This window comes from Hemitrygon akajei, chromosome 7 (genome assembly GCF_048418815.1).
Source record: "Hemitrygon akajei chromosome 7, sHemAka1.3, whole genome shotgun sequence".
Taxonomy (NCBI): domain Eukaryota; kingdom Metazoa; phylum Chordata; class Chondrichthyes; order Myliobatiformes; family Dasyatidae; genus Hemitrygon; species Hemitrygon akajei.
The window spans coordinates 116,361,822-116,383,551 of NC_133130.1; the positions used below are offsets into that span (position 1 = coordinate 116,361,822).

General features: G+C 45.2%; 2 protein-coding genes across 2 annotated transcripts in view; both read left to right on the forward strand.

The window, feature by feature from the left end:
* krtcap3 (keratinocyte associated protein 3) overlaps positions 1-3,450 on the forward strand; it is a 42,047-nt gene extending 38,597 nt beyond the window's left edge. The window contains exon 7 of the mRNA XM_073051814.1: positions 331-3,450. The gene's annotated coding sequence lies outside the window, so the exon portion shown is untranslated. The remainder of the gene's footprint in view (positions 1-330) is intronic.
* A 7,002-nt stretch (positions 3,451-10,452) lies between these two features.
* LOC140730856 (kinesin-like protein KIF13B) overlaps positions 10,453-21,730 on the forward strand; it is a 274,790-nt gene continuing 263,512 nt past the window's right edge. The window contains exon 1 of the mRNA XM_073051815.1: positions 10,453-10,773. Within this exon, the coding sequence (XP_072907916.1) occupies positions 10,719-10,773 (55 nt within the window). The 5' untranslated portion in view covers positions 10,453-10,718. The remainder of the gene's footprint in view (positions 10,774-21,730) is intronic.

The following is a 21,730-nucleotide window of genomic DNA, read 5'->3' on the forward strand; positions in this document are numbered from 1 at the left end:
TGAGACTCGCCAGGTGCGGGAGGGGCTCAGCAGGTCAGTCCCAATGAAGGGTCTTGACCAGACATCAACTCTTCATTTCCCTCCAGAGATGCTGCCTGACCCACTAAGTTCCTCTGGTGCTCCAGGTTCCAGCAACTCTGCCCCGACGTAGATTGGTATTGGTGCTGGTTCGTTATTGCCTCATGTATTAGTTCCCTGGGATTTATTGGCTTTTATTCCTACCAATTTCTCTTTTTCCCCACATTCTATTTCTGTCCATTGCTCATCCCAGCTCAAGGGGCTAACACTCACTAACCTGAAGACGTGTTAACTCTCTTTCTCTCTCCACAGATGCTGCCTGACTCGCTGGGAATTTCCACCTTTCCGTTTCCTCTTCAGACTTCCAGCAACATTTCATGTTTGTACAGTTTATGTGAGATAATTGACGTTGACAGTTCTTGGATATTTTTAAGGGGAAGGGGATTGTCAGAGTTTTTAATGTATTCTTAAAAAAGCCTTTGGTTTCCTATTTCGCTTTTTAAATGTGTTTTTGAAGAAAATCTACGGGTGAGACATTTTGAGGGATCGTTGTCCAAGCAATCGGACTTTGGTCTAGCAGTATTACCTCATCACCTGCTGTCATGATGAAGCCTGTGGATACCTGTTTACGCTGATGTTAGTTCCGTGGAGATGCTCCTCGATGAATTGCCCTTGCAATTTGGTCGCCAGTCTTGTAGGATCTATTCTCCTTCCCCCATCCACGATTGTTCCACCTCCCTCTCCCCAACTTTCTCAGGCTCCCCTGCCCTGCCCTGTCTCGGTTCGCGTGTGGAAACAGGTTTGCTGTTGCTCCTGTTGTGGCCTTTCTAGTTCAGATTCAAATTTATTTATGTATCGGCTGTGCGTGCAGCGAAGTGCGTCGTTTGCGTTAACAACCCACACAACCTGAGGGCGCATAGTGGGCAGCCCGTTTGTCACCACACAGTCTGGTGCCAACACAGCATGTCCACAATGTTCAGCAGGACAACAGCAGCAAAGCGAGCCCCCTTCCTCCCACTCCCACTCACCGACAGGCCTCCTACCCCCAGGACCTTCTCACTGTAACGTTACACTCACCGACAGGCCTCCTACCCCCCAGGACCTTCTCACTGTGACGTTACACACACTGACAGGCCTCCTACCCCCAGGACCTTCTCACTGTAACGTTACACTCACCGACAGGCCTCCTACCCCCAGGACCTTCTCACTGTGACGTTACACTCACCGACAGGCCTCCTACCCCCCAGGACCTTCTCACTGTAACGTTACACACACCGACAGGCCTCCTACCCCCAGGACCTTCTCACTGTAACGTTACACTCACCGACAGGCCTCCAACCCCCAGGACCTTCTCACTGTAACATTACACACACCGACAGGCCTCCTACCCCCAGGACCTTCTCACTGTAACATTACACTCACCGACAGGCCTCCTACCCCCCAGGACCTTCTCACTGTGACGTTACACTCACCGACAGGCCTCCTACCCCCAGGACCTTCTCACTGTGACGTTACACTCACCGACAGGCCTCCTACCCCCAGGACCTTCTCACTGTGACGTTACACACACCGACAGGCCTCCTACCCCCAGGACCTTCTCACTGTGACGTTACACACACCGACAGGCCTCCTACCCCCAGGACCTTCTCACTGTGACGTTACACTCACCGACAGGCCTCCTACCCCCAGGACCTTCTCACTGTAACGTTACACACACCGACAGGCCTCCTACCCCCAGGACCTTCTCACTGTAACGTTACACACACCGACAGGCCTCCTACCCCCAGGACCTTCTCACTGTGACGTTACACTCACCGACAGGCCTCCTACCCCCAGGACCTTCTCACTGTAACGTTACACACACCGACAGGCCTCCTACCCCCAGGACCTTCTCACTGTAACATTACACTCACCGACAGGCCTCCTACCCCCAGGACCTTCTCACTGTAACATTACACTCACCGACAGGCCTCCTACCCCCCAGGACCTTCTCACTGTGACGTTACACTCACCGACAGGCCTCCTACCCCCAGGACCTTCTCACTGTGACGTTACACTCACCGACAGGCCTCCTACCCCCAGGACCTTCTCACTGTGACGTTACACACACCGACAGGCCTCCTACCCCCAGGACCTTCTCACTGTGACGTTACACACACCGACAGGCCTCCTACCCCCAGGACCTTCTCACTGTGACGTTACACTCACCGACAGGCCTCCTACCCCCAGGACCTTCTCACTGTAACGTTACACACACCGACAGGCCTCCTACCCCCAGGACCTTCTCACTGTAACGTGAGATTCTGCAGGGGCTGGAAACCCAGAGCAGCTGGAGGAACAGCACGTTTCCAGCCGAGACCTGTGATCAAATCTTGGCCCGAAGGGTTGACTGTTCCCCTCTGTGCTTACTGTTGAGTTGGGCAGGTGGTGACAGAGCGCTAGCGGTCTTGACACAAACGACGCATTTGGCTGTGTGTTTCGATATACACGTGATAAATAAAACAGAACCTGAGTTTTTCAGCTTCTGGGTTTCAGGCGGACCGAGACCCAGAACTCTCGGTGCTGAGTTGAGGCAGCAAAAGCCTGATCCATTTGTTCTGCGGTTCTACCATCGGGATTAGGATTTAGTCTTCACTGGAAGAATTACCAGGATGGGGGGGAGCCTTTTTTATAATTGTACAAGGGTTTTGGGGAGACTAAACGTGGAGTACTTAGGTAGCTGGAGGAACTCAATGGGTCAGGCAGCATCTGTGGTGGCAGATTAGACATTTTGGGTTGAGAATCTTCATCTGGACTGAAAAAGTAGAGGGGGGAGGTAGCCAGTATAAGAGGAGTGAAACGGAGGAGTAAGAGCTGGCATGGATCCAGGTGAGGTGCTGGTAGGCTGATGGGGAGGGCTCTCTGTACCTTGGTCATTGTGGTTCTAAGTTTACTGGGTTGCTTCCTGGGCTGATGGGGGTTGTGTTATAAAGGAAGGATTAACCAGTGGATACACCATCTGGGTGGATATCAAAACCCCTGCAATTGTTCCTTTAAGACCAGCTGGTGAGTCACCGGACGGGCTTGCTTGGCAAGGGAGCAGTTGAGAAGTGGTCGAGCAGGTTCCTGGGTTTGGTGCACGCTGACTTGGCTAATCGAAGAGCAGTGAACCTCACCGCCTTGGGGTAGGGAGGGGAGGGCATAGCAGTCCCGGTGGGTGTCATGGTGACAGACTATGATAGTACTACGTCAGCTAAGACTTGGGACCAAGGCATGAAGTGATTCCAGAGGTGATGCCAAATTCATATATATTTGACTTTATATGAAACAATGTAGGAATTTTATGAAGCAGGTGCAGATATTAAATGTTAGCACTGTTCATTTTTGTTGTGAATGTACAGTTAATTCATTGTGTTAAATGTCATTGTTTCAAATAAAGATTGCTAATGGATATTCTGTGCAATTTCAAGTTTTGCTTGGTTTGATTTCAGATTTTAAGGCAAGATTGAATTAGCTCTTTTTCTAAATTAGACTGGGAGTTGGTTTTGATGTGATGGTGGAGCAAAGACTCAGCTCCAGACCTGAGGTACTTCTGAACTAACTGCTTCCCTTGGTTGGGAGTTATTACTGTGGGGTCTGAAGCCGCTTCGACCAGACAAAGAATCAGAATTAGGTTTATTATCACCGAGGCCCGTTGTCTGGGAGTCCAGTGGCGAAGTCAATGTCTGCGAGTCTGCTGGAGGCTGGAGGACTCTTTACTTGCACGGGTGGGAGGGAGGAACGGGGCTTGATTCGCTGGGGTTGCTTTGTTGTTTGTTGTTTTCTCTGTTCTCCTGCCGGGCATTGTGGAATGAGTGGCCACACTCGCGGGCTGCCCCGATCATACCCTTGGTTGCTGACGCCAAGGACACACTTCAGTGTATGCTTCGATGTGCACGTGAGAAGTAAATCTGAATCTTGCATCCGGCATACGTTGTGAAATTCATTGTTTTGTGGCAGAGGAGGAGAAGATAGTCCCAAAACGTTTGAGTGTGCATCTTCAGGCTCTTGCACCTCCTCCTTGGTGGCAGTAATGAGAGGACAGCATGTCTGCGGTGGTGGGAGGCATTAATGATGAATGCCACCTTCTTGGAACACCACCCTTCAGAGATATCCTCGATGACTTGTGCCCAGAGGAGCTGACTGACGCTCTGCAGCTTTTCTCAATCCTACACATCGGAGCCTTCGCACCAGACGGTATTGCAACCAGTCAGAATGCTCCCCACAGTACAGCCGTAGAAATTTACCAGAGTCTTTCGTGACTTACTAAACCTCAAACACCTAATGAAATAAAGTCCCTGGCGTGCCTTCTTCGTAACTGCATGAATATGTTGGATCCAGTATAGATCTTCAAAGGTGTTGACCCCCAGCAACTTGGAATTTGCTCATCATTTCTACTGCTAACCCTTCAATGAGGACTGGTGTGTGTTCCCGTGACGTCCCCTTCCTATAATCCACAATAAATTCCTTGATCTTCCTCGCACTGAGTGCAGCTTACCTCCCTAACAAATCATTGGATGTAGTTAAGGTAGAGATTGATGGTTCTTGATTGGTGAGAGTGTTCTGGGTTCTGGGTGGAAGAATGGGGATGAACAAAAATCAGCCATGATTGAATGCAGTCGATGGGCTGAACGGCCTCACTCTGCTCCTAGATCTTGTGGTTCTATGGTCTTTTTTTCACTCTGTGAACGAAGCATTTAAGATTTCAAGGGGATATTGTGGTTCCTGGCATAACCACCAGATGGCAGAGAGGTCACTAAAACAATTCCCGTGCATATTGTAATCTTACCCAATTACAGAAATCTATCTGACTGAAACCTGACTATGGAAATTAGTCTGTAAATTTTAAAAGATTTTTTCAGGATAGTAATAATGATTAGTGGTATTCATTAATGAGTTTACAGAGGGTATATTCCAATGTACGGGAGCAAGATATCTTTACTATGCACTGTACCAGCAGTTATGGTCGAAATGACAATAAAAGTGACTTGACTTGATATATCAGCTAGGTGAGTGGTGTCAAAGCAATAAACTTGTACTTAAGTCAGTAGGACCAAAGAACTGATTGTGGACTTAAGGAGGGGCAAGATGAGGGATCACAACCAATCCTCATAGAGGGTCAGACGTGGAAAGAGTGAGCAATTTCAAGTTCCTGGGTGTCAACATCTCTGAGGATCTATCCTGGGCACCTTTAAGGAGTCCTGTATACACAAAACAAGTAATCCAAAAGGGGAGCAAAATAGAAACTCTATATATTTCTTATTGTAATTTATAAATTTTTAATGTATTGCACTGTACTGCTGTTGCAAAACAACAAAAAAACTCAGGACATGAGCCAGTGATATTAAACCTGATTTTTGTTTCCCTGCGTGTTTGTGTATCTGTTTACATAACAGGAAGTAAAATATGAGATGGATAGTTTTACAAAATTTAGCTTGCGGACAGCTTTCAGGAAATAACCCTTCTCTAACCTTCCCACTGCCTCAGTAAAGCAGCCACCGTAATCAAAGACCCCACTCACCCCTCTTCTCCCCCTCTCCCACTGGGCAGAAGGTACAAAAGCCTGAAACTACATGCCACCAGGCTCAAGGACAGCGCCTAATCCACGGTTTTAATACAAGATAGAGGCCTGTCCCCACAGTCTGCCTCGTTATGACCTTAAACCTTATTGTTCACTCGCACTGCACTTTTCTGCAACTGTTCTGCATTCTGTTATTGTTCTTCCTTACTCTACGCTGTGTAGTGATGTGATCTATATAAGCAGTGTGCAAGACAAGCTTTTCAGGGCATCGTGGTACAGGTGACGACAATAAACCAACACCAATACCCATCCGTGCATTGTCTTTGCTGCCCTCTAGTGATAAGTTCCACCATATGCAAGTACAACTTTTCATTCAAAAAGTTTTGGATTTAAAAATTAAAAGATTTTTGGTGAGTATGGAATTCCTTCTCAAATTTGTCTTTCTCTGCCTTTTGCCTGATGATGTTTCTGAAAAATTCTGTGGATTAGTTAGCTTCATTTATTGCCATATTACCCAGGGTCAAATTAAATCCCTTGCTCACATGAAGCTGACAGAATGAAGAGTTTACATGTTAAGAATGTAAGGATGAGCACAAAACAGAATGGTGCAAAGTAGAGGAGGAAAAGCTCCATTCATAATGAAGTCATAGAAAAGTACAGCACGGAAACGGGCTTTTTGGCCCATCTAGTCCATGCCAAACCCATCAACCTGAACCTGGACCACAGCTCTCCATAACCCTATCATCCATGTACCCATCTAAACTTCTCAAACACTGAACTTGAGCTCTCCGTATCCCTATCATCCATGTACCCATCTAAACTTCTCTTAAACACTGAACTTGAGCTCTCCGTATCCCTATCATCCATGTACCCATCTAAACTTCTCAAACACTGAACTTGAGCTCTCCATATCCCTATCATCCATGTACCCATCTAAACTTCTCTTAAACACTGAACTTGAGCTCTCCATATCCCTATCATCCATGTACCCATCTAAACTTCTCAAACACTGAACTTGAGCTCTCCGTATCCCTATCATCCATGTACCCATCTAAACTTCTCTTAAACACTGAACTTGAGCTCTCCATATCCCTATCATCCATGTACCCATCTAAACTTCTCTTAAACACTGAACTTGAGCTCTCCATATCCCTATCATCCATGTACCCATCTAAACTTCTCTTAAACACTGAACTTGAGCTCTCCATATCCCTATCATCCATGTACCCATCTAAACTTCTCTTAAACACTGAACTTGAGCTCTCCATATCCCTATCATCCATGTACCCATCTAAACTTCTCTTAAACACTGAACTTGAGCTCTCCATATCCCTATCATCCATGTACCCATCTAAACTTCTCTTAAACACTGAACTTGAGCTCTCCATATCCCTATCATCCATGTACCCATCTAAACTTCTCTTAAACACTGAACTTGAGCTCTCCATATCCCTATCATCCATGTACCCATCTAAACTTCTCTTAAACACTGAACTTGAGCTCTCCATATCCCTATCATCCATGTACCCATCTAAACTTCTCTTAAACACTGAACTTGAGCTCTCCATATCCCTATCATCCATGTACCCATCTAAACTTCTCTTAAACACTGAACTTGAGCTCTCCATATCCCTATCATCCATGTACCCATCTAAACTTCTCTTAAACACTGAACTTGAGCTCTCCATATCCCTATCATCCATGTACCCATCTAAACTTCTCTTAAACACTGAACTTGAGCTCTCCATATCCCTATCATCCATGTACCCATCTAAACTTCTCTTAAACACTGAACTTGAGCTCTCCATATCCCTATCATCCATGTACCCATCTAAACTTCTCTTAAACACTGAACTTGAGCTCTCCATATCCCTATCATCCATATACCCATCTAAACTTCTCTTAAACACTGAACTTGAGCTCTCTATATCCCTATCATCCATGTACCCATCTAAACTTCTCTTAAACACTGAACTTGAGCTCTCCGTATCCCTATCATCCATGTACCCATCTAAACTTCTCAAACACTGAACTTGAGCTCTCCATATCCCTATCATCCATGTACCCATCTAAACTTCTCTTAAACACTGAACTTGAGCTCTCCGTATCCCTATCATCCATGTACCCATCTAAACTTCTCAAACACTGAACTTGAGCTCTCCATATCCCTATCATCCATGTACCCATCTAAACTTCTCTTAAACACTGAACTTGAGCTCTCCGTATCCCTATCATCCATGTACCCATCTAAACTTCTCTTAAACACTGAACTTGAGCTCTCCATATCCCTATCATCCATGTACCCATCTAAACTTCTCTTAAACACTGAACTTGAGCTCTCCGTATCCCTATCGTCCATGTACCCATCTAAACTTCTCTTAAACACTGAACTTGAGCTCTCCATATCCCTAACATCCATGTACCCATCTAAACTTCTCAAACACTGAACTTGAGCTCACATGGACCACTCGTGATGGAAGCTCATTCCACACTCTCACCACCCTCTGAGTGAAGTTTTCCCTCAAGTTCCTCTTAAAACTTTTCACCTTTCACCCTTAACCCACGATCGCTGGTTGTGGAAAAAAGCTTGCTTGCATTTACCCCATCATAATTTTGTATACCTCTATCAAATCTGCCCTCAATCTTCTATATTCTAAAGAATACAGTCCTAACCTATTCAATCTTTTCTTTTAACTCAGGTCCTCCAGATCTGGCAACATCCTTCTGAATTTTCTCTGCATCCTTTCAACCTCATGCCTTTCCTGTAGTTAGGTAACTGAAACTGCCTACGATTCTCCAAATTAGGCCTCACCAACATCTTGTACAACTTCAACATAACATCCCAGCACCCGTACTCAATACTTTATGAAGGCCAGTGTGCCAAAAGCTTTCTTCACGACCCTACCTACCTGTGACACCACTGCCAATGATTTTACACCTGTATTTCCAGATTGCTTTGTTCTGCCAGACTCTTCAGTGCCCTACCATTCTCTGTGTAGGATCTACTGAAGTGCAAAACCTTGCATTTGTCTGCATTGAATTCCATCTGCCATTTTCCAGCTGATGCTGATCCCTCTGCAAGCCATGATGGCCTTCCTCGCTGTCCACTACGTCCCCAATCTTGGTGTCATCTGCACGTGTGCAGAAACGGGAAGAACCAGCAGAGAGTAATGAGTGTCGAGTCGTGGTTCAACGGAAGGTCAAGGCTCATCCAGATTGGGAGCCTGGGATGTGTTGCTACTCAAATGACAGGCAAGTAATGGCACGTGTGGGTGAAAGCATTGGGAAGTAAATGGTAGACTGTGAGGTCTTTGTTTTGGCAGTCTTCAACAGATAAGAAGCAGTCCCTTTGTCCCTCGTGTCCCTGCTGATCATCAACCAACAGGCAGAATACATAAAGACGGATGTTCTTTACTTGGATTTTCATTAGTCCATTGACACGATGCTGCTTAACAAGATAAGAGCCCACGATATTGCAGGGAAGATGCAAGACAATTGACTTGACTAGCAGGAGGCAAAGAGTGGGGCTAAAGGGAGCATTGTGAACAGTTTGGGACCCTTGTCTAAGAAAAGATGTGCCGGTATTGGAGAAGGTCCAGAGGAGGATCACGAGAATGATCCCAGGAATGAAAGGATTAATATATGAGGAGTGTTTGATGGCTCTGGGCCTGTACGCAGCAGAGTTTAGAAGACTGAGTGGGGGAACCTTATTGAAACCTATTGAATATTGGAAGGTCTAGATGGAGTGGATGTGGAGAGGATGTGTCCTATAGTGGGAGAGTCCAGGATCAGAGTAGAGGGACGTCTGTTTAGAACAGAGATGAGGAAGAATTTCTTTAAGAAGAATTCTGTGGAATTCGTTGCCCCAGGCAACGTGGAGGCCAAGGCAGAGGTTGATAGATTCTTGATTAGTCAGGGCATGAAGGGATGGGCCGAGAGGGAAATGGAGCAGGCTCGGTTCACCAAGTAGTCTAATCCTGTCCCTATACTTGAAAATCATCTGATTATCTGGCATTCTGCTCGTAGCCCCCTACGCTGGTGATTCAAGAATCTGCACGTTGTGAGAATGCCCACATGCCCTCTCGTACAGCGTTCCAATTTTCAGTCGCATCCGAGCAAAACCAGTCTTCTTCTGCGCGTGGAAAAGAGTAAAGTGTCCATGTGTCAGATTCCCTCCGTTGTCTTTAACTTAAAAGTCTTCTGCCTTCTGGTTATCGGCACTTTTGTTAAGGGCAATGTTTTGTTGCTATTTACCCTGTCGGTGCCTGCTTCCCGGTCCAAGCCCAGGCTGAATAACAGGGAAGCGGATTTTATGAACAGATAAAGGAAAATAAGAATTGTTAATTTACTGGGTAAGTGGACAAAGCGGGGGATGAGATTTATTCTGCTAGATGCTTGTACTAAGTGAATGGGCTGAATAGCCACCTTCATGTTTGCAAGCCTATGATTCACATCCTGGAAAGCTTGCAGAAAGAAAATCGCCCACAGTATTTTTTCCCATTTTAAACGCCGTCAACCCCCAATACACGTACATAACCCAATAAATGCCAATGCATTTCTAATCTCCGGAAATTACCGAACGGTGTCGCCCCAGCGCTTCATATCCTCCGGAAATAGCCGATCCCGGACTCCCCTCCGGAAACTGCCGATCCCGGGACTCTCCCCGGAAACAAGCTGATCCCGCGTTTTCCGCTCGGAAGCGTTGATTCCACGCGTCCCCTCCGGAAACAGCCGATCGCACTTCTCCGCCCTGGAAACGGCCGATCCGGAGACAGCCGAGCCCGCGCCTCCGCTCCGGAAACAGCCGAAGCCTTCGGTCCTCCGGAGATAGCCGAAGTCTTTAGCTCGGCCCCTCCAGCCGCCCCTCCTCCCCCCTCTCTCTGCCGCCGGCCTCCGGTTCGCCGCCCGCTGTCATGGCGAAGGGTCACGGCTTAAAACTCGCGCAACGGAACAGGTGAACCGGAGGAGAGGAAATAAAATCACCTCAGGAGGCAAAAGTTGGGAGTTTGCCGCCGCCACGACGTTTAAATCATTGGTGGTCCAGTTTCTGTACAGTTTTATATTTTATTTTAAACTCAGTGCGGTTGCTTTGAAAGAAGGGCTGAAGGAAAAGTTCTGTCTGGAGTGGGAGCTGTGAGCCTCATATCGTGCCAGCCGCGACATGTCCGAGTCCAACGTGAAGGTGGCGGTGAGGATTCGCCCCATGAACAGGAGAGGTAGATGTTCCACGTTATCACCGTCGAGAATCGTTTGCCCCGCTTTATATCCTCCTCTTGGCTTTGATTTGTTCACGTTAGTAGGAGGAAAAGCCAGGCTTAGGCTTATAAGAGTGTCCTTCACCATACAAAGTTTGCCCTCTCCTGATGAGTCCGCGTATAATTAAAATATTAAATGACTTTCGGTAATCTTCATAAATATTGCATTGAATGTAGCTTGCAAAGACGATTGCGTTGCTGATTTTTTTTTAAATAGGAGAAACGAAGCACTCGACTAAAATTACTGCCTCGATTCACAAAGTCACACTTAAATGTCTGAAATTGCAATAAGTTAAATAGTTTCTGACGTATCAATTTATTGTTTGGGGGGGGGGGAGGAAGGGTTTTATTTTAAAAGTTTGGGTGGAGGAAGAAAAAAACCCGAAGGTAAGCTGAGTCAGTGCATGAATAGAAGGTGTTTCTGTTTCTGTTGATCACCTGCTGACTGGATTCTGGCTATTAAACTTGAGGGGTTTGTGTCCTTTGAGTTCTGCCCTGCTAAAGTTCCTTTCCTAGTGTTGAAATTATGGAATTGAAACAATTGTTAGCAGTCGTATGAGCCAGAAGTCCATGTTGGTTTCAGGATCTGCTTTCTTATATTTATCTGTACATCTGGAAGCTTTTCACATTTGGCTTTGATCATCCCCGTTTTTTGTGTTTGTTTTCTGTTTAATTTTTAACAATGCGTAAAAGAAACAGGATTTCTTCCTGATTGCAACACTTTTCCTTGTGAATGGAAAAACTATACAGTTCCTCAGCTGACTAAGTTGCTTTTGTGCTTTGACCAGAGATTTCCTGCTGAAGCTTTTGTCTCTTTTAATTAAAAATTGTAAGGAGGAACGATGTGTCACAGGCCAAAAATCCAACAGAAATTCTCCTTTATGGGAGACGAGCCAGTAGTCAAAAGCAAATTCCAAAGAAGTGAATTTTAAATCAAAATATATTTCCACCTGTACTCCTTGTACCGAAACAAAAATTAGTATTTACATAGTGCTTTAGTGAAATCCTTCAAGATATTTGCAGGAGTGACACTTGACAGCCAAAACTGTGGTCCTTGCCTGCTTTAAAGGCCTTTCGACTTCTCCTTATTGCTCATTCTGAAGCTTACACAGCATCACTTCCACTTTGAGTGTACAACAGAAGCATTGATTTTTTTTTAAGCCAAGCCATCCCAATGTACTAAAGCAGGTTATGGAGCCATACCAGAATATGTTGTGAATTTGTTGTTTTGTAGCAGCAATACATAAAATAGACTAAAGATTACTATAACAATGTATATACAAAAACGATTAGTGCAAAAAGATTAGAATAGTGGGGCCGTGTTTATGGGATCACGGACCATTAAGAAATCTGATTGAGGAGTGACAGAAGCTGTTCCTAGATCACTGAGTATGCACCCTCGGGTTCCTGTACATTCTCCCTGATGATGGTAGTAATGAGAAGAGAATATGTCTTGGGTGATGTGGGTCGCCGCCTTGGGGCTTTGCTTTTCGATGATGGGGAGGCTTGTGCCCATGATGGAACTGGTTCAGTTTACAAACTCTGCAGCTTTCCTGATCCTGTGCACAGAGTTCTCGAACACTGCACCATGACAAACTATTGATCTGCCTAGTCCAATTGGCCTGCCCTCACACCAACCAAGTACCTATCCAAATTTCTCTTAAATGTTGAAATCAACCCCGCATCCATCACTTTCATTGGCAGCTCGTTCTACACTCCCACCACTCTTGAGTGAAGAAGGTCCTCCTCATGTTCCCCTTAAACATTTCACCTTTCACCCTTAACCCATGATCTCTAGTTTTAGTCTCACTCAACCTCGGTGGTAAAAGCCTGCTTGCATTTACCCTATCTGTACTCCTCATAATTTTGTATACCTCTATCAAATCCTCCCTCAATGTTCTTTGTTCTCGAGAATAAAGTCCTAACCTCTTAAACCTTTCCCAAAAGCTCAGGTCCTCAAGTCCTGGCAGCATCCTTGTAAACTTTCTCTGCATTCTTTCAGTCTTATTTACATCTTTCCTGTAGGTAGGTGACTAGAACTTTATACAATACTTCAAAGTGGGTCTCATCAACGTCTTCTACAGTTTCAACATAATGTCCCAACTCCTGTACTCAGTAAATTGATTTATGAAGGCTAATGTGCCAAATGCTTTCTTTATGACCCTATCTACCTGTGATGCCACTTTCAAGGAATTGTGACTCTGTATTCTGTTCGACTGCACTCCTCAGTGCCTTAACATTCCCTGTGTAAGATCTACCCTGTTTGGTCCTACCGAAGTGCAATACCTCACAGGTTTGTATTAAATTCCATCTGCTACTTTTCAGCCCATTTTTTCCAACTGGTCCAGATTCCACTGCAAGCTTTGATAGTCTTCCTCACTGTCCACTACACCTCCAATCTTGGTGTCATCTGTAGATTTGCTGATTCAGTTTACCACATTATCATCGAGATTATTAATATCAATGACAAACGGCACTCCACTAGTCACAGACCTCCAGTCAGAGAGGCAACCCTCCACTACCACTCTCTGGCTTCTTCTGTGAAGCCAATGTCTAACCCAGTTTTCTACCTCATCTTGAATGCCAAGCAACTCAACCTTCTTGGCCTATCTCCTATGTGGGATCTTGTCAAATGCCTTGCTGCAGTCCATGTAAGCAACATCCACTGCCTTGCCTTCTTCAACTTGCCTGGTAACTTCCTTGCAAAGCTCTAAGCTTTGTTAGACATGACTTGCTGCACACACAGCCATGTTGACTCTCCCTAATCAGTCCCCACCTATCCAAATACGATTATGGAACAGTACAGCACAGGGACAGGCCCTTTGGCCACAATGTTGTGCCAAACCAGCTAAAAAGTAAATATAAAACCCCAAAAAACTAATCTGTTTTGCCTTTTATTCCTCACTAAGACGCCTTACCACCTGCCGTTCACCTCCCCTTGGATCCCTCCTTCCTTTCCTCCTATTGTCCTCTCTGCTCTCCTAACAGATTCCTCCGTATCCAGCACTTTATCTTTCCTGCCCACCTGCCTTCACCTATCACCACCTAGCTGTCCTCCTTCCCCTCCCCTCACCTTTTCATTCTGGCATCCAGCCTCTACCTTTCCAGTCTTGAAGAAAAGTCTCGACCCAAAATGTTTATTCATTTCCATAGATGCTGCCGGACCTGTTGAGTTCCTTTAGCACTTTGTGTGTGTTGCACATGTATACAATGTCTCGCAAGAATATTCAGCCGCCAACCCTTTGTACACAAATGAGTATTACAACTAGGGATTCAGATCAATTTAACTGAGAATTTTTCTTTGTGAATCACATGCTCCTTTTTATCCCCAGAGTAGAGGCCCAAACAACAGGGGAAAATTGTAAAGCTTTACTTAGTTGAGCCACCTTCTGTAGCTGTTAAATCCGGTAGTCTTTTTGGATAAATCTCTTATTAACTTTGTACAATATGATGTTGCAAGATTTGCAGATTCCTTCTTGCAAAATTGCTCAAGCCGGGTTAGTTTGCGAGTGGCAGAGGACAGCAATATTGAGGTCTTGCCAGAGATGTTTGATTGGGTTAAGGTCAGGACTTTGACTGGTCCACTCAAGGACATCAGTTTTCTTCATTTGAAGTCATCCTGTAGTTGCTCTGGCAGTGTGCTTTGGGTTGTTGTCCTGCTGAAAGATGAGCTTTCTCCCCAGTTCATGCTTTTTGTCAGAGGCGAGCATGTTTTTATCCAGGATCTTTCTGTATTTAGCAGCATTGTTCTTCCCATCAATCCTGACCAGATTTTCAGTTTGTGCTACTGAAAAACATCACCATACCTCCTGGCTGATGCAGAATACATGTCCAAAATGTTCCAACTTAGTCTCATCCGACCACAAGACCATTTTCCACAACTTTATAGTATCTTCTAAGTGATGCTTTGCAAAGTATTTACTGGCAAGGATATGCTTGTGTACCATAGTGCTTCGTGGGAATCCAAATGCTGGTTAAATGCTGTGAGAATACCTGCTTCCAGGAATTGTATTCCAGGTTTCAGACAACCTCTGGGTAAGAGGGAATGTTTCTCAAGTCACCTGTATATCACCTAACCTTTAAACCTATGGTCTCTGGTTGACAACTGTACTAAAGGAAAATGCTTCTTGCTCTCTACTTTATCTTTGCCCCTCACAATTTTTTACACCCCAGTTTTATTAGACTGTAAGACCATGAGATATATGAGCAGAATTTGGCCCATTGAGTCTGCTCCACTATTTCATCATGGCTGATCCATTTTCCCTCTCAGCCCCATTCTCCTGCCTTCTCCTCATATCCCTTCATGCCCTGACTAATCAAGAATCTTATCAACCTCTGCCTTAATTATATATAAAGACTTGTCATCCACAGCTGCCTGTGGCAAAGAATTCCAAGATTCACCACTCTGGCCAAAGAAATTCCTCCTTGTCTCCTTTCTAAATGGATAAATGGATGTCCTCTGGTCTTAGACTTCATCCACTATAGGATCCACATCCACTCTTTCGAGACCTTTCAACATTCGATAGAGTTCAATGAGATTTCCCACCCCTTTCACTCCAGAATTCCAGTGAGTACAGGCTCAGAGCCATTAAACACTCCTCATATGATATGATATTGTGGTTTCTCTTCTGCCGTCATCAATGATGCCCTCACTCGCATCTCCTCCATTTCCCGCACTTCAGCCCTCACCCCATCCTCCTGTCACCACAACAGGGACTGAGTTCCCTTTGTCCTCACCTACCACCCCACCAGCCTCTGGATCCATTATATTATCCTGCGCAACTTCCGCCACCTTCAACAGGACCCCACCACTAAGCACATCTTTCCCTCTCTGCTTTCCGCAGGGATTGTTCCCTCCGTGACTGCCTGGTCCACACGTCCCTCCCCACAGATCTCCCACCTGGCACTTACCCCTGCAAGTGTAATTGCTACACCTGTCCCTATACCTCCTCTCTTACCACCATTCAGGGCCCCCAACAGTCCTTCCAGGTGAGGCAACACTTCACTTGTGAGTCTGTTGGGGTAATCTATTGCATCTGGTGCTCCCGGTGCGGCCTCCTCTACATCGGTGAGACCCGACGCAGATTGGGGGACTGCTTCGTCAAGCACCTCCACTCCGTCCATCACAACAGACAGGATCTCCCAGTTGCCACCCACTTCAACTCTCCTTCACATTCCCATTCGGATATGTCCATACATGGCCTCCTCTACTGCCGTGATAAGGCCAAACTCAGGTTGGAGGAGCAACACCTCATATACCGTCTGGGTAGTCTCCAGCCCCTTGGCATGAACATTGAATTCTCTAACTTCTGGTAATTCCCTCCCCCTCCCTTCCCCCATCCCACTTTCACTCTGTCCTCCTCCTCCAGCTGCCTATCACCCCTCTCATGATTCTGCCTTCTTCTACTACACATAGTGCTTTCCCCTTACATTCCTTCTTCACCTTTCCTGCCTATCCCCTCCTTGCTTCCCCTCCCCAACCCCTTGATCTTTCCCCTTACTGGTTTTTCACCTGGCACCTACCATCCTTCTCCTTCCCACCTTCTTTATAGGGCCCCTGCCCCCTCCTTCTTCAGTCCTGACGAGGGTCTCGGTCCGAAATGTTGACTGCTCATTTCCACGGATGCTGCCCGACCTGCTGAGTTCATCCAGCTTGTTGTACGTGTTGCTTTGACCCCAGCATCTGCAGTGTACTTTGTGTGTGCTTCATATGATATGCCTTTCAATCCCAGAATTATTTTCGTGAACCTTCTTTGGACTCACTCCAATGTCAGCACATCCTTTCTTTGATAAGGGCCCAAAACTGCTGACAATACTCCACATGAGGTCTCACCAGTTCCTTGTAAAGCTTCGAGATTACACCTTTTCTTTTAGATTGTCCTCACGAAATGAATGCTACCATCACTTTTGCCTTCCTCACCACAGACTCGATCTGCAAACTAACCTTTAGGGAATATTGAATTTTCTCTCCATTTACAAAATAGTCTGTGCTTTTGTTTCTTCTATTATAGACCATGACCTTAAACTTCCTGACCCTGTATTCCATCTGCCAGTTCACCTAGTCTGCACAAGTCCTTTTATAGCCTCTCTGCTTCCTCCATACTACTCGCCCCTTCCTACTATCATGTTGTCCACAAAACCATCAATTCCATCATCCAGATCATTGACATACAATGTAAAAAAGAAGCAATTCCAACACGAGCCCCTGTGGAACACCTCTATTACCAGCAGCCAACCAGAAAAGGCTCCTTTTATTCCTACCCTTTGCCTCCTGCCAATCAGCCAATGCTCTATCCATGCTAGTGTCTTTCCTGTAATATCATGGGCTCTTAACTTATTGTTCCCCTCTCATTCCTTACCTCTGTACTCTAAGAAAACAATCCCAGCCTATGAAATTTCTCCATCCCAGCGAATTTGCGCTGCACCTTTTCCGGAGCAGTCCTTCTGGCAGTGTGAAGACCAGAACTGTACACAGTCATCCATTTGTGGTTATGGTTAAACTGTTATGCACAGTTGAACTATAACCTTGTTGCTCTTACATTCCCTGACCTGGCTGACGAGAACAAGGATCCCGTGTGCCTGACATCAAGGAGTTTCTTTTCTACACTGCCGTTTGCATCTGTGATAGACCAATATATATTTTGTACTTTCACAGACACGCATTCTAAACTTTGTTCCTCGCAGTCCTTCCTAATTTGAGTCACAGGGACATTGAGAGGTACAGCCTGGAAACAGACCAATCAGCCAATCATTGACACCAATCTTGCATTCAATCCTTTTCTTAATTCCTCCACATTTTCAACAGCTTCCCTACACGGTAGGGGCAATTACCAGATTTAGATCCATTTATTTATCATGTGTACATTGAAATAGACGGTGAAATGTGTCGTGTGCATCAACGACCAGCAGTGGGGATGACCTGCGAGTGTCGCTGCACATTCCAGTGCTGGCATAGCATGCCCACAGTGTTCAGCAGAAGAGCACAAGGAACCACCCACCCGCACACAGAGACCATTTTACAGTGACCGAATTAACTTCTGAACCCACATGTCTCCGGGATGTGAGAGGAAACTGGAATAACAGGAAGAATGTGCAAACTCCGCTCAGATGGTACTGGAGGTCGGGATTGGGCCCAGGTTTCTGGCACATTGAGACAGCGTCTCTACGAGTTGTACTGCCCTCTGCTCCACTCAGTATGATACTCCTACCTCTGTACCAATTTCACTCAGCAGAGATTAAATCAAACTCAACTAGTTGCTGTCTGCTTTGGCTTGTCACAAAGGAGTGAAAAAATATATTAATTTCACTTCTTTCTCTCCCTCCAAATGTAAAGATTAAAGATTAGTCACATGAAATGCATTGTTTGCTTCAATGACCAACACAGTCTGAGGATCGTGTTAGGGGCAGGGCTCAAGTGTTGCTATCCCTCTGGCACCAACATAGCATGCCGGCAACTCAGTAATCTTAACCCTAATCGTACATCTTTAGAATGTGGGAGGAAATCGAAGCAACCCAAAGGATCACACATACAATGAAAAGCGTTGTTTGTATCAACGACCAACATGGTCTGAATGTGTGCTGGTGGGCAGCCCAAAAATGATGCCGTGCCTCGGACATAGCACGCCCACAAATTCCTAACCCTAACCCGTACATCTTTAGAATGTGGGAGCACCCAGGGGAAATGCACAGGGTCACGGAGAATGTACAAACTCCTTATAGTCGGTGACAGGAATCGAACCCTGATCTGTGACTGCAAAGCACTGCAGTAATGACCGTGCTACCAAGGATTACAACATCTCTGATTGAAGAGTGCTTCCACTACTATTCCTGTGTGCTCTGTATTCTCAGGCCAACTTTGCTTAAATCTTCTTCAATCACACGCGTGAGCTTTTCAGAGATACAGTGTGTGCTTTTGAAGAAGGTGCCTCCTACCTCAGAACTGTTCACTAAGAATCTAAAAGCCTCCAACTATACTGTGCTTCACAACAGCCATTAATTCTCCTCAAAGATATACAAGGAAACGGGCCTCTTGTCCCAACTTGTCATAGAGTAATACAGCACAGAAATAGGCCCTTTGGCCCAGCTCATTCATGCCAACCAGGTTGTCTACTTGAACTAGTCCCATTTCCCCACTTTCAGCCCTTATCCTTGTAAATCTTTCCAATCCATGCACTGTTATAATTGCACCCATCTCTACCACTTCCCCTGCCAGCCCATTTCATGTACCCACCACTCCCTGTGTGGAAAAAGTTGTGCTCAGACCTTTCTGTTTTTACCCTCACTGGTACTGATGTTGTCCTTGCTGAAATCTTTAACTAACTGTCTCAAAACAGATTAAATCTGCATCCCGCAACTTCACCTGAAGGGAAACGTTTCTCACGTTGCTTCTTAAAACTTTGTACACCTCAGTTTTGTTCCCTTTCGCTCCCCACCCTCGCCCTTCTCCGTGTCTGGATGAGTTCTGCGTTAGGTACTAGAAGTCAATGAGTCATTTTACAATATTGTAATAAGCTTTAAAAGGTTTAACTGACTTTTTACTACCTTGAAGCATTTGTTTATAGTATGATCTGTCTGGATACTTCTCACTGTACATGTTGACAATGATAAATTAGTGCCAAAGTTAATTTTATTCACTTTTATACATTTATTCCTGCTGCTCTCTGTAAGGAGTATGTTCTCCCTATTACCACATAGGTTTCCTCCAGATGCTCCAGTTTCCTCCCACTGTGCAAAGGTGTACTGATTCAAAGGTTAATTGGCCATTGTAAATTGTCCTGTGGTTAAATTAGGGTTTGTTGGGTGGCACAGCTCGAAGGGCCTGAAGGTGGCATTCTGCAGTGTATCTCAAAGTTCAAAGTAAATTTATTATCGAAGTATATATGTAACCTAGAGAATCATTTTCTTCTGGAAATGCTCAGTAAATCTATAGAATAATAACCATAATAGGATCAATGAAAGACCACCAATCTTTGGCTAGATCAACATCTTCAATACAGTAACACACACAAAATGCTGGTGGAACACAGCAGGTCAGGCAGCATCTATAAGGAGGAGCACTGTAGACGTTTCGGGCCAAGACCCTTCGTCAGGACCTCAGCAGTGCTTCTCTCTATAGATGCTGCCTGACCTGCTGTGTTCCACCAGCATTTTGTGTGTGCTGTTTGAATTTCCAGCATCTGCAGATTTCCTCATGTTTGCTCTTCAATACAGTATATATCAGAAAGAAAAGATTTGCGAATCCATGTTTCATCTTTAATACCATCAAAATGGACGTAACTTCTGAAAGAGTTCTGAAGTGTTTGCAGGTGTTTGCAGATGACTCCCTTCATAGAAATTGACAGAGAATTTTGTATATAAACTCCATTTAAAGCACTTCCTCCTGCATTCGAAAGTTTGCAAAGATGTCAGCCTCTACACTTTTCTTCCTTATCTGCAGCCCAGCCAAGGAAGTTTGTACTTTTCCAGTAACGTCCATACAGTGATTTCAGGGCCTTGAATTGAAAGATTTATTTCATTGATATGGTTTAAAATATCTGCCAGGTAAGCCAACCCATGGATACAGTCCTTATTTTCAAACTGTTCCAAGAATGGGTTTCTTTTTCTTCTGTCCTTAGTTTGAACAAGCCCTTCAAGACTTGGCCTCTGGAAAGCCAGCAAACTTCTGTGTGGTAGAGAAGCACTTCGTATTCTGCACCCATTTGTTGACAAAAGTCTTTTAAAACTGTGATTATTCAGAGACCTGCATCTTAAAAAAAATTGATGTCTTTTATGGCTGTGGACAAAACTTCTTTCAAGGTTGTTGGAAGAGTCTTTGTTACCAGTGCACGTCTGTGTGTAAAAAAAAAATAAGAGTGACGGCGACGTGAGGAGCTTCCTTTTTCAGTAAAGTAGCAAAACCAGATGCAATACCAAGCATCGCAGGAGTTCCATCTCTGCAGGGTATGAAGTTTTTCTTTACAGTCAAAGTTTTGTTTGGCAAAAAAAACTTTACCATTTCTGAAACATCGACGGCCTTTGTAGTTTCCAAAATAAGAATTCTTTGATGGCGTCAGCATGCGCATAATGAACAAAAACAAGGAGCTGACTACATTGAGATATGTCTGTAGTTTTCAACCAGTTGCATACTGAATGGGAATTGAGGCTGTTAATGCCTCAATGATCTGATCCAAAATGTTAAAGAAATATTAACTATTCTAGATCGTATCATGTTATTTGATATGGGAACTGCTTCCAGTTTTTCCCTCTGTTCCAGTCCGCAAACCAGCTCCACCATTTTCAGTGCATATGGCTTTACTAAAGTCTCACCAATAGTGTGTTTAAAGAGCAAACACGAGGAAATCTGCAGATGCTGGAAGTTCAAACAACAACACACACAAAATGCTGGTGGAGCACAGCAGGCCAGGCAGCATCTATAAGGAAAGCACTGTCGACGTTTCAGGCCAAGACCCTTCGTCAGGACTAACTAACTGAAAGGAAAGATACTAAGAGATTTGAAAGTAGTGGGGGGAGGGGGAAATGCGAAATGATAGGAGAAGACCGGAGGGGGTGGGATGAAGCTAAGAGCTGGAAAGGTGATTGGCGAAAGTGATAGAGAGCTGGAGAAGGGAAAAGATCATGGGGTGGGAGGCTCCTCCCCCCCCCCCCCCCCCCACTTTCTTTCTCCCGAGGCCTCCTGTCCCATGATCTTTTCCCTTCTCCAGCTCTCTATCACTTTTGCCAATCACCTTTCCAGCTCTTAGCTTCATCCCACCCCCTCTGGTCCTTTATCATTTCGCATTTCCCCCTCCCCCACTACTTTCAAATCTCTTAGTACCTTTCCTTTCAGTTAGTCCTGACGAAGGGTCTCAGCCCGAAACGTCGACAGCGCTTCTCCCTATAGATGCTGCCTGGCCTGCTGTGTTCCACCAGCATTTTGTGT